This window comes from Rhea pennata, chromosome 1 (genome assembly GCF_028389875.1).
Source record: "Rhea pennata isolate bPtePen1 chromosome 1, bPtePen1.pri, whole genome shotgun sequence".
In the NCBI taxonomy this organism is placed as follows: domain Eukaryota; kingdom Metazoa; phylum Chordata; class Aves; order Rheiformes; family Rheidae; genus Rhea; species Rhea pennata.
In genome coordinates this window covers 194276189-194288866 of record NC_084663.1, presented here as the reverse complement: position 1 = coordinate 194288866, position 12678 = coordinate 194276189, and the positions used below count along the sequence as shown (strand labels likewise).

At 38.7% G+C, this 12678-nt stretch overlaps 1 protein-coding gene across 3 annotated transcripts in view; it reads right to left on the bottom strand.

Moving 5' to 3' along the window:
* Positions 1–4471: 4471 nt before the first annotated feature.
* Positions 4472–12678, bottom strand: part of LNX2 (ligand of numb-protein X 2) — a 59387-nt gene continuing 51180 nt past the window's right edge. For all 3 annotated transcript variants that reach the window (XM_062567182.1, XM_062567184.1, XM_062567183.1), the window contains exons 7-10: positions 12468–12645; positions 10521–10752; positions 8608–8766; positions 4472–4874 (exon numbers count right to left, since the gene is read on the bottom strand). In XM_062567182.1, the coding sequence (XP_062423166.1) occupies positions 4739–4874; positions 8608–8766; positions 10521–10752; positions 12468–12645 (705 nt within the window). In that variant the 3' untranslated portion in view covers positions 4472–4738. The remainder of the gene's footprint in view (positions 4875–8607; positions 8767–10520; positions 10753–12467; positions 12646–12678) is intronic.

The window sequence follows — 12678 nt, the reverse complement described above, 5'->3', positions numbered from 1 at the left end:
CCCCTACACAGCAGAGGTTTTTCTGTGTGCTACATTTTCTGGATCTGTACTGTCAGGCAAATCTAAGATGAGACTTAGAGTGTAAACAAATACTTAAGTTTCTAATTTGTTTACGTGAAACCTTGTGCCTGTGTCATAAAAGGCAACAGCAGGTGCTTTGCAGACTGCCTTTCTGAAGATATGCAAGGCTGAATTACCTATAAGGCCAGGACTGCTGACTGGAGTGCACGCAAAGCCGCTGTTTGCCATTGCGGCAGAGAGCGCGGCAGATCGAAGGGGCCTTGCTTCCACTGCCTGCGCTGCCCGAGCCGGAGCCCCGGAAAGCCGCGGCTGGCTGCTGCTGCCACGGCAGGGGCAGGCGGTTCAGCACGGCTCCTGCTGCTCAGGAAGGAGAGCATCTCTTGCCCAGTTCCTTGTACCTCCTGTGATGGGAGCTGCTGGCTCTGATACAACGGCAAAATCAACTTTGCTTCCTCTGCTGAGGAGCATGGTAGTTCTGCTTGGCAGTACTTGCAACTCAGGCTCCTCCAGACAGCTTTTACTAGCACAGTTTAAAAGCAAAAGCAACCCCCCAAACCCAAACACCTTCTTTCCCTTCCTAAAACATACTTTTTGGCACAATAAACTCCATGGCTGTTGCCCAGCATGCTGTGCCAGCTTCAGTAAGACTCTCAGACCTCTTTGATTTGCGATTATCTTAAATTTTCTGAGTCATTCTACAGAACTGAGTTTGTCAGTTGCATCAAACACAATGCAACATTCACACCTGTGCTATATCTGTATTATGCTGCTAATATTTGAGCGGCCCATGTACATGATATGACAACAAAGAGAAGGACTGCATCAACATTTAGCTAAAATTAAGCTTTTTTGCTCACACAAACTTTTTGGAATTGCCATAGAAGCATAAAGTCTAGAGTTTTCCCCATACTCCGGAGAGCAGAGTAACAAATGTCATGGCAATCTAAGATTTGGTCCTTTACTAGCTGGACATAAATCACATCAGGTGTAACGAGGTCATTGCAGATCATTTCCTGTCTCCCTTTCTATCACAAACACTCTATCTTTGTGTCAGTGGAGATAGTTTTTAGGCAAGAAAGTTCACCTAAAAGCTATGTCTGAAACAGGGATGATGATATTCACTGACCTTGATTACAACATCTTCTTGGCCTAAGCACTGTCTGTGTCATCAGACATTGCAAGGTGGTAGTCATTTGGCCTTAGCTCCATGCTTGCTCTCACTGCTGCTCTGCCTGGCATACCCGTTCCTCCAACTCGTCAGGATCTTGTACATTAGATCTCTAGTAAATCTTCAGGATCATTTAAAATTGCCCCAGAAGTAAATGGTCAAGTTTCTTAACTAAATGGAACTTGCATTGTTTTCAGTGTTATTTGTGTCACACCGTATCTGACAAACAGTTTTAGATTTTCATTATAACTGCCCCCAAAAGATTAGCAGATTTGCAATGAGAATTTTAAATGTCTTTGTAATACTGAATTTTCCTCCCCTCAGTTGCTCCTGACTCTAAACAGTAAGTTTAGAGCAGCCACTTAAATACTAAGTCTCCAGATTTTGCTTCATTGGCATGCTGTGAAACAGAATAAACTGTTTTATATTCTTTGCTGAAGATCCATGTGGTTTTCTGGGAAGCTGTTCCTCTCATGAAGATACAGCATGCAGATGATTAGGTCCACCACCTCACAAGACAGACCTGTGTGCATTCAGCTGCGGCAATAAAATCATTAACCTGTCTGTAAATCAAAATGCTCACAGTCTGGCTCTTACATTACAGGAAACACAAGAGCTAATAACCTACTGGCACTGCAGGTTTCTTCTGCAGTTTTGTATGTAAAAACATATTGTTTTAAAGAGATTTGCCTATTCTTAACTGACTAGCTATGTAAAAATAAAGAGTTTAGGTTCTGGGCAACAGGAGTTCACAAGTAAGACCTCACTACAGACCATTAAGAACCACTTTAACACTCACTCTAGCTGAAGATAAATTTGAGCATAACTGTAAAACTTAGCTGCCTGCAGGAGACAGAGATGGGAGCTGATTACCAGGAGGCTCAAATTTCAGTTCTATGTTTTCAGCTCTGACCTTCCCAGCAAGACTGTCTCCTGGCATCAAATCTATGCTGTGAAAGCATCCTCAAGTGGATCCCTTCCAGCTGGCACTGAGGAGAAAAGAAGAAATATTCCTTGTAGTAAAGTACCATAAGGTATAATTTTTACCTGCTCTTTAGAAACACGCTCCTTCTCACTGATGGAATTTAGTTAAACAGTTGATGCATTACCCTGGCCTTATGAACACGCTCTCAGATTCTTTCAGTAAATTCATTAACTGTAATTTGTGATATATCACGGGGGGGAGGGGGGGAACTTTAAACTCATTCTGCATTTACCTACCTTTTGTAGAACTTTTGTAAAGAGTGAGACAATACTTTAAGTTATTACAAGGAGTAGAATGAACTTTTATTTTCATTCATCCTTCAATAATACTACACAATTAGATAGCAATATCTGAAAATGATCTTGAAATAATTTAAACCAGAAGGCACAGAAAACCAAACCAAACTACATGGCTACAAGACAATGGGGGAAAATGGTTCAGGAAAGGAATTAATTCAGAACAAGCTTTTATCGCTGGACATTCTGGCCAAAAGCTGCAGCACGCTGACACAAAACAGCACAGTTTAAGCTAACCCTTAATTTTGTGTATATGTATAAATAAAAGAATAATTATAAAACTTTGATTTTTGTAGGGTTTTGAATGAAATGTTACTTTTAAAACAAAAAATGTTAAGACCGATACATATGTCAATCTTCCCTACAGCCCATACTAAGATGCACTTTACAAAAGATTTGCATTAAAAGCAGAGAATGAAGTTAAACAGCATTTTCAGATGGAAGAAAATGTGTTCTCAACTCAGTTAACATATCAAATAACTATGGTGTTTGCTTCAAAAACAAAGATTCTCAATACAGTAATATACTGTACAGGACATTCTTTTGTTGTTTACTATAAGAAACTAAACTGATATCACACACTACAGAGAGAAATAAAGCCACTTCATTGATATAATATTTTTATGCTTTTTTGCAAAAGAGTAACTTTATTTCTTTTTAAAACAAAGCTACTGGAATTAATGAAATGCGATAATATGCCTCAATATTATAACTGCTAAGTTTGAAAATAAAGTTCATGCTTCACAATCGAAATATGTTGTGATTCTTAAATACATTCTCTTGTAATTAATAATACAATATAGAGGTCATTCATAAAATCAGCTCAGATTGTGAATCTGGTTTGTAAATGAAGCTCTTTTTCAAATATGTCAAACACTGACAATATTCAGGTTTTGCTCCAGGTCAGCAAATTTGTGTTTGTGTGCCCCCTTCCTCCCCATCTCCCTTTTATTTATTTATTTTTTAAATAAATGGGTGATTAGCCTGAAAACAGCATGGAAAGGCAAAATCTAAAAGTTACAGGTTTTATTTTAAAAATACTAAATACAATCAAAGATAAATAGTATTATTCTTACTGACAGCTTAATAGCAGGTACTCTCTAAAGGAAAAAAATCCTGAAATGCAAGACAGATAGTTTCAGAATTTTATATCAAGGCATTTGCACATTTGTCAGGAGGCGACAGAATAAGAATGAACTTTGCAGTTGGACTCAATTGCAAAGAGCCTTCCTCCTAGCCTGCCCACCTGTAAACCTAATGTATGCTTTCTTAATTGCTTGCTTTTTTCCTGTAAATAATTATCTCATTTACAAAGTACAAGTCAAAGTATTGTTTCCACACATGAATAAAGACAGCTGACAACTACAATATAAACTGTAAAAATGATTTTAAAAAACGCTCATCAAAATTGTCTGACATAGCAAAACATTTAATTGTAAAGTCAAGTCTACTACTGCAAGCCATTCATTCAAAGGAGACCAGGAGACCTTGGGCATGTGTATTCTTGACTGCATGGCAACAGTAATTACTCCCACATTTCTTTTCGTTATAGGATACAAACTCTGTAACGTATTAAAGTTTCCTAACAAAGAGTCCAATTATTGCACATTATAAAAATTCCAGTAATATCAGGCTTTTGTCCTACTTTTCTATGAACACTGATGCCGTGCAAGAAAAATCATGGGGACCAAATGATTTCTTACAAGTAACATGGGTTCACTGAACAAGTCTGAAATACTGAATCAAAAATGGACAGGCTTACAAAATGAAAAGGCCTACCTTTGGAAACAGATTTTGATTCATAGCAGCAGATAGATGTGTCACTGCATTACTGACACACATTCTCTTCTCAGTGAAGAATGGGCACATGGCTATTATATTTATATATTACACGTAATTTTGGACTGCTCAGAGAAACCAAAAGCATCACTAAGTTCTTTTCCTGACTCTACAAGAATATTACCTAAGAAAGCTCAATGACAACCATAAAGGAATGGGAGGTTTTGTGTGAGCATGTGTGTATTTGCATTTGTATCAGCAATGAACATAGCGAACTGAGTAAAAATGACTATTTCAGGATGGAAAGATACATACAGTGAATCTGAGAAGCCCGTAAGAAAAAAAGAAAACAAAGAAAAAAGCAAATGCAGCAGTTTTGGCCCTGCTTATAACCAGCTGTATATCAATAAGAAAAAAAAAGATAAAGGAGAATTTTTTTGCCAGCTATCCAGAAAAAGAAGCTGCTTGAACCGAAGTGATTTCATGAATCTATATGAGGCTTCCAGGCCAACAAATCACGGTCAAAGTTACTTTATTCCTCTGCTCCTTCAGCATTGGAACGAGTGCAGAATGGCTCATTCCAACTGTTGATAATCCATTTACAGCAACAATCATATCACCACACCTAAAAAACACAAGAAGAAAACCAAATGACGACTACTGGTCTGCAATTAACTATCACACATCAAGTAACAATCTCTGGGGTAATAGGTTTTGACGTTCGAAATGGAGCTAGTTTTATATAAAAGGATCAATTTTTGGTCTGTTTTCCTACTGAAACTCATTTAGGCAATTCTTGAATTACTGGATTTCAATCCTAATATACAAACAGTTCTGCATTAAGAGCTGGCTCATAGGAAAATGTGAGAAGAGGGAGCTGGAAAGATCTAACGTAGTGAAAACAAGACAATGAGATAGCACGTGTATGGCAGAAGCATTTATGTTTGTGTGAATTATAACACATTTACACCAAACATGCCTTTACTGTAGGAGGTGCAAGTAATGAGGCTTATGGTTCCAGCTATATTCCAATAGAGAATCTTATTTTCAGTGGCTTAGGATTTTGTCAAATGTAACAATTTGGCTCGAAATCTCCTATAGTAGATAGTTCAACTGGGAAGTTGTAGTGTCTCCACAGGAGTTCGGGAAGCTGCTGTTTCTGACCTTGAGAAAATTTGCCTCAAGGGGTTAAATTTCAGTTTTTATCAACTCAGGAGAGATTAAAAAAAAGAGAGCAAGAGAAACACATTCTTTCTGCATTAAGTAATGTTTCATCTCCAGACATCTCCTCACTGTGACTTGACTGTGTCGTATCATCCCCCAGAGCACTGAAACGCGACTTTGTACACTGAACAGGACCTTCCCTGAAAATGATCCTCTCAGCTACTGGGGACACTAGAACGGAACGCAAAAATATGTTCTCCTGAGCTCCCAATGCCCATCACTAGGACAGAGCAGAGGAAGAGGAAGCAGCACAACCAATACTCAGTGTAAAGGAACTGTAAGGAAGAGAAAAATAGGTGTCTCAATTCAGAAAAACTTGACTTTTTGAAGTCTAATGATCTTCTGGTAGATATTTCCTGAAATAAAGCTAAAGCTAGTAAAAATAGTAACCCATTTTCACCCACATGCACATAAGAGCTAGAATTCTGATACATGAATTCCTCTAAGACTTGGAGCATCAGCACACTGTCAAATTAATTACAGTCTGTTATTAGCAGTAAGATACACAGAGCTCTAAATCAGGCTTGACAAAAGCATGCAGCAAAGAGCGCATCTGTCTAAAACAACTTTGGTGTAGGTAGGGGCATGTACAACCATCAAACTTCCATACTTACTGAAGCCAGCTAGTCTCCCTACACTTTTTATGCAGAGTGGAGAAAGGAGACGCTCAGAGCAGCCTAACTTAAAACTTCTTCAGAAAATAACTCAGAGCAATTCCCTCTCAGTGACAGTAGAAGCCTGGGGTAAGTAGCTGGCTAGTTTGGTCTCTAAATTTAGATAGTGTGAATGCAACCTGTTCTTTCTCACAGTATTAGTAACACAAAGCTAGAAAGATTAATTTAGACCAGAAGTTCAGAAACCAATGTCACAACCCCAGAAATGCCAACAGAATGGAAGTGGGTTTGGCAGTGAATATAACAAAAATGTTTCAAATTTGCTTCAGAAACACATAGTCTAAGCAGAGTAAAATAAAACATCTTAACGCTGTGAAATCAGTATTACACCACACAGAAGACAGTGATTTCGGCATTTCAACATTTCGATTTTTTGAACAAATACACAAAGGCAGCAAGTTAGCAAAACTGCCTGTCCCTGAGCTCCAGTCTACCTGTTAGTATAATACTTGGGATGAACCAAACATGCACTGAGAAGCCCCTCTCTGTCTGAATGAAGGTATCTCATCATCCAAGAAAGCACCCAAACCACAATGCTATAGTTTTCCAGTGGGGTCTCACTCACTCAGCTTTTCTGCTTAAGTCATTTCACCTTCTCTAAAACCCTTCCAGAAGGATCGTGCAGGTAGAAAAACATTTGAACTATTGGATGTTGGGATTATTTTCTCCCTTTCTCTCTAGTCCAACAAAACATTTAAGTAATCCAAACAGAACTGGAACAGTTTCAAAAAGACTTGCCCCAGAAGAACTCATGGAGCAGGATGAACTTGCCCTTGCAGATGGAAGAAACCCATTTCTAAGTCCGTATTCTCAATGGGATGCAGTAGATTTGAACAGACGGCAGTGCATCACAGAAGAGTATTTTTGCAGTATGTTATCATGGGAGAAGTACGACCACAGCCACTCTTTCCTTCTTCTTAAGAAGGGTACTTAAATTTCCATTTGTGTTAAGATCTCCAATTCCAGTTATTAATTCCCCAAGTTGAAATTATTTGCTTTAGATTAAACTAAAAATCTTTCATTTAATCCAAATTATTTCATACTTGGACAAAAATGCATTTTTTTTTGCGTCCAGCCAACTATTATTTTTTAATTTATTTATTTAGTCATTGAACTGAAATATCAATTACTGGCAAAGCTTAAGGTATAAACATAGCTTTTTCTTAAGTTACTGTTAAAGTAAATCTACATGTAAAAATCATACCATAAAACTTCAACTCATAATGTTCCCAAACTCAGGACATATTCTTTACTCTCATATTCACAATAATCAGTTTATGAACCACAGAATCTTTAATAGGAATTTTAAGTCATAATTCTGAAGTGATCCTAAATAAGCCTAAAAATGTGTATATGCATACTAGACCTGGAGATTACATCCAAATGTAATGGGCAAGTACAGTCACAGAATCATTCAGGTTGGAAGGGGCCTTAGGAGGTCTTTAGTCCAATCTCCTGCTCACAGCTAGGTCAGCCCTGAGATTTGACCAGGCTGCTCAGGACTTGATCCAGTTGGGTCTTGAAAATCTACAAGGACGGAGCCTGCACAGCCTCCTTGGGCAACTCTGTGCTAACGCCTGGGTGACCTCATGAGGAAGAAGTTTATCCTCATACCCAGTCTGAGCCTCCTATTCGACTTGTGTCTGTTCTCCCTTGTCCGCCTGCCATGTGCTGCTGTGAAGAGCCTGGCTCCGTCACCTCCATACCTTCCCCATCCATACATGGAGGCTGCTGTCAAGTCCCTGAAGCTGTCTCTGCTGCGGGCTGGAGCACAGTTCCCCTGGTCTCTCCTCACAGGGCAAGTGCTCCAGCCCTGACTGTCTCAGTGGTCTCCACTGAACTCACCCATTTATCAATGTCTCTCCCACCTGCTAATAACTCTCAGGGGTGGGAACGCTGTTCCTTAGCGATCTCTTCTGAGGTATTGACATTTCCATCTATTTATGTGCCTTTCCATTAGAGCTGCTGCACCCATCCTTAATACTGGAGTTTTCAGCAGGGTTTCAGAAGGCTTTATGGAAGAATGCTAGCAGTTATCTCTACTTTACAGAAAGAAGTTTTCTAAATTTTTAGCTACTCTCTAGGAAGACAAAAATATTACAGAACTAGCCAGTCCTCGATTTTGCATTTTTCAATGTCTTATTGCCTAAAAGAAGAGTTAAAGAACCAAAGGAGATGGAAACTGTAGTTGACACTGTAGGTGCAGTTTATCAGCACTGCAGTTGGGGGAGAGGATCAGAGATGGCACAGGTTCTAGCACAAGGTCCAGCTCTCTGACGGATACTTTTTCCACAGAAGAAATCCTCCTTACTTCTCTGCACCGCACTCATTAGGGACGCAAAGCACAAGCACCCCAGCACCTGGATGTAACCAGGTGCTACAGCATATTTCATTAAGCATTAGTTGAACCAGCACATAGCTGTTGCAAAGAGTGTTATTCTTACTGTTAGTTTAGCTTACTTTAATCTTCCATCAAAGTACGCTGGTGTTCCAAGAACAATCGTTTTAATGAAGAAAGGCTGATTTGTGTGGTTCTCCTCATAGCCACCAACAATGCTGAAACCCCAGCTTCCCAGATTGCTGCGCCGTAGCACTACATCATGGCAGCTATGTAGGCAGCTGCGGAATGGAAACAGAAGTTGGAAAGAGAAAAAGCTATGTATACCACATACAGATATTTTTATATTAGGCACAACACCTGCTGTCTCATCATTACCACTGCGATAAACATGGAAGAGCAGGGGAGGGATGGTGATTAGTATTCCATTCCCAAACAGAGCAAATTTGCAATATTCAAAACTTATTATGAAAACAACCCCACACTCTTGAGACAGAAACATGTTTGAAAAAATAATGTAACGCTAGATAATTATTTAAATATAGTTAACTCTGTAAACTGAGAGTAATAAAAGGGTGTTGTAAGGATTTCACAGGTGGCAAAATTGTGAGTGGGAAATGGATATCCATGTGTAGTCTGCAAGTCAAAAATGCAGTATGTTTTTTTCCCCACCCCCAGCCAGTTTAGGCTCTTTCAGCTTTAAGTGAAAATCTAAAAATCCATGCATTTTCTTCTCTGTTTCTGAACTGCATCACTAGGATTAAAATATTAGAAATGATTTTGTTATGCAGAATGTAAGTAATCCAGAATATGTTCCACTACCAGTACTGACATTTGTGTAATATTCCTCAGTGAAAATTAAATCTTGCCAATGAAGTAAAGACTTCAATTAAAAAAATGAACTTGGAAATTAACTTTTGGATAAAAAAAAATATGCCAAGCTCTTTACTGATCTTCAATACTCTTTAAAGAGTAGCAGCACAGTGCATAAGACACAACTTAAGGAGCAACATATGGTCATACAAGTATATAAGCAATACACTGCTGCTGGGGAATAGAGAGTAGATTAATTTACCAAAGTTGAGAGCTATTTATTGAGAATACATAAGTAATTAATATTTGAATGGAAGACTATATCATACAAACATATTGACAGAAAAACTCAGAACAAAGACTTCACTTTTTCATTTATTTTCTGTTATCTTCTGACTGTATTTTCCTATCAATATACTTAGTTCTTGTTGTTTGATGCTTAAACTACAGGCCTCAGCCTCGCAAAGCTGTCAAAGGCAAAAGAATTAATCTGCACAGTCTGACTGAAGTTAACATCATCATTCTCTGTAATAGGAGCTCTTCTTGATAGCAAGCATTGCCAGAATGAGTTTATAGCTGTAGCCGTGAGAGTGTGAAAAACAGAACAGTAAAAATGAAACATGGTGATGTCAAGCAGACTGCAAATTAGGAAAAGAGCTTGTTGCAAATCTAAAAGGGTTCCTCTGTTTGGCAGAGATGTCTGTGTGTTCTTGAAAAAAATACACAAGTATTTGTAACTTCAGGCTTGTACATCCACAAAAGACTTGTGTAAAAACTTAGACTGGAGAGTCTGATTCAACATTCTAAAGTTATTTATTTGGCTTTGTAAATTTAAGGAGTGGATTAGCACAAAGAAACTTGGGTAAATATTTAGTGTTTTTTTTATTAACAACCTCTCTAGTTTTAAAATATTCTACTGGAAGTTATGATATGGTTAAGAGACAGAAAAGATGACTAGCATTCAAAGAAAAGAATCCACTTGAGTAGTTAATACAGTCTATGAAGGGATAAGTCAAGTCTATTCATCTTCCAGTTTGCTAAGAAAATACTGTTTCTGTTCACAAACCTCTTTGTGAGCACACTGCAAACTGAATATAGCTGAGGTGATTGGTTAGGCAGAAATAAAAGGAGATGTGCTGCAAGCAACACTGCCCTTGCTTTTTTATCTCTCCCAGACTTAGCTTAAAACAGCTAATTAATTACTTATTAATAAATTCAATACCTTGGAAGTCCCAGCCACATGACCCATGATGGTGACCAACTGGCATCATATTCATTTTCACTGATAGTACTCAGTTGTTCTTCATTAGATTGGGGTTGTTCTTCTACAATCTGGACTTCTAGTGTTTTCAGGGCAACTACTGAAGAGGCAGCACTGGCTTTCAGCATGGCTACTGCCTCACTGTGACTTAGGTTGGTCAAATCAATGCCGTTGATATTCAGCAACACATCACCTGTTTAAAGGCACAAGTAAGAACATTTCAGCCTGTCAGAACCACTCTGACATATGGCACCTCTCTCACCAGGGTTTCATTTAATACTGTATTTTTTGGAGCTAAGACCATCTGAACTACCATCATCGGCATATGACTAGCAACATGTTAACCCTGAAGCCTTACATGGTCAGTTTAAAACATTAATGTATAAAACTGGATCTCTATTGTTTATTTCAACAACACACATCAAATGCTGTGGCTTCTGTGGTAATATAACCCTGAAAATCTGAGATAGAAATTACCTAAACATATTACACATCTCTACTGCAACTGCTATTGCAGATGCCACTAACAGAATCGTTCTCCATGGTTTATCTTAGGCCCGCTCTATCTTTAAAAGGGAAGTAAAAATGATGAAAAGAGCAATCTAGACACCACAAAGTAACTATAGATAAGTGAGGCTCCATAGATTATTTCAGGTCTCCTGCTTTTTTGAACTTGTTATTCAGGAGCACAAAAAGAAAAATCAAGGGCTATTGGAAAAGTTAGTAAAAAAAAAAACCCCAATCAATTGAAAGGAAAAAAGAACATCTGTATGAAGATGATAATCTGGAAAGAGTCCAAGACACTACAAAAAATTACCACAAAATTTTATTTCAGAATATTTTTTAAAAGTGTCAGGGTAAAAACAAGAATGTTGTTTACTGCCCAAGCAGTAACAGTCTTCTCCTTCACATGATGTCTCACATATCAACAAAAGCCATCAAATGCAAAGTAAAAGTGAGAACATTTGGTTCATGTTTGGAAAGAGCCTCCTTCAATCTTTTCAAAAAGCTTTTGCCTCCCAGGGAAAGCTAAATTTCAGGTGGCACGTTAACTTTGAATCACTTTTGTTTTTGCTATGGCTACTTTAATGTTACATAATAAAACAACAATTGCAATACTTCCATGAAGTATATTTTTCAAAGAAGTTCGGAAAAAGAAAGGATGTATATTGATATGTGGGCATAAAAGTCCATATGTCACAAGCATATAAGGAGGATCCCATCCCTTTTAAATTTTCACTTTGTGACCCCCCCCCCATAATTCTCTCTTAAGACAGTCTGAAATTCTGTGAACACAACGTTTTAATCTTCGAATGCTTTACCCTTGCTCAGTCAGAGCTGTCTTTATATACATCGAGTCTATTTCATCTAGGTCCCCTATACCCTTCCTGAAAGCCTAGGAACACAGATGGGTGCTGCAGCACATCTGAAGATCAGCAAGCCCAAGCTGTGCCAGGTAAAGGACAAGAAAGCTTTCAGGAACCAGGTGATTTACTGAAGCAGCTCTGGGTGGGACTGCTCGCTCAGGCGAGCTGCAATTGCAGCAGGACCAGCTCAGCTGTGCAGCCCATACATTGGCGAGTAGAGGTTCCTCACAGTAAGGCACAAAAACAGGACGTGTGCACAGCAGTGCAAAGCATCACACCAGACTCGCTATTCAGGTAGTCAGCTTTAAAGAACTTAAGCAGACATTTCCTGGTCTCATCCGCTTCCCTTGTTATCATCCTCTAAACATCCTTTTCCTATGCAAGGAGGAAGTGTATTTCCATTACTGAAACATGAAGAGAAGAATCTATGACTGCTCTGCTACACCTGTTAAAAGAGTTTATGACACCACCCACTTTCAGAGAATAAACTAATCAAAAAGCAATCGGAAGCCACCCTGCCACCAGGAAAGCCAAGCCATACCTCGTTTAATCCTGCCATCTCTTGCCAAACACCCATGAGGTTGTACACTTGTAACGAAGATGGGCAGTTCACCACTTTTGCTGCCTCTGCCTCCTGCCACTGTCATTCCAAGAGATTCGTGTGGCTCTTTTTTCACAGTAATGTGCTTTTCTTGGCATGTAACACACTGGGAGAGGTCCTGTTGGCAGGGATAAATCATGTTGTTAAAACT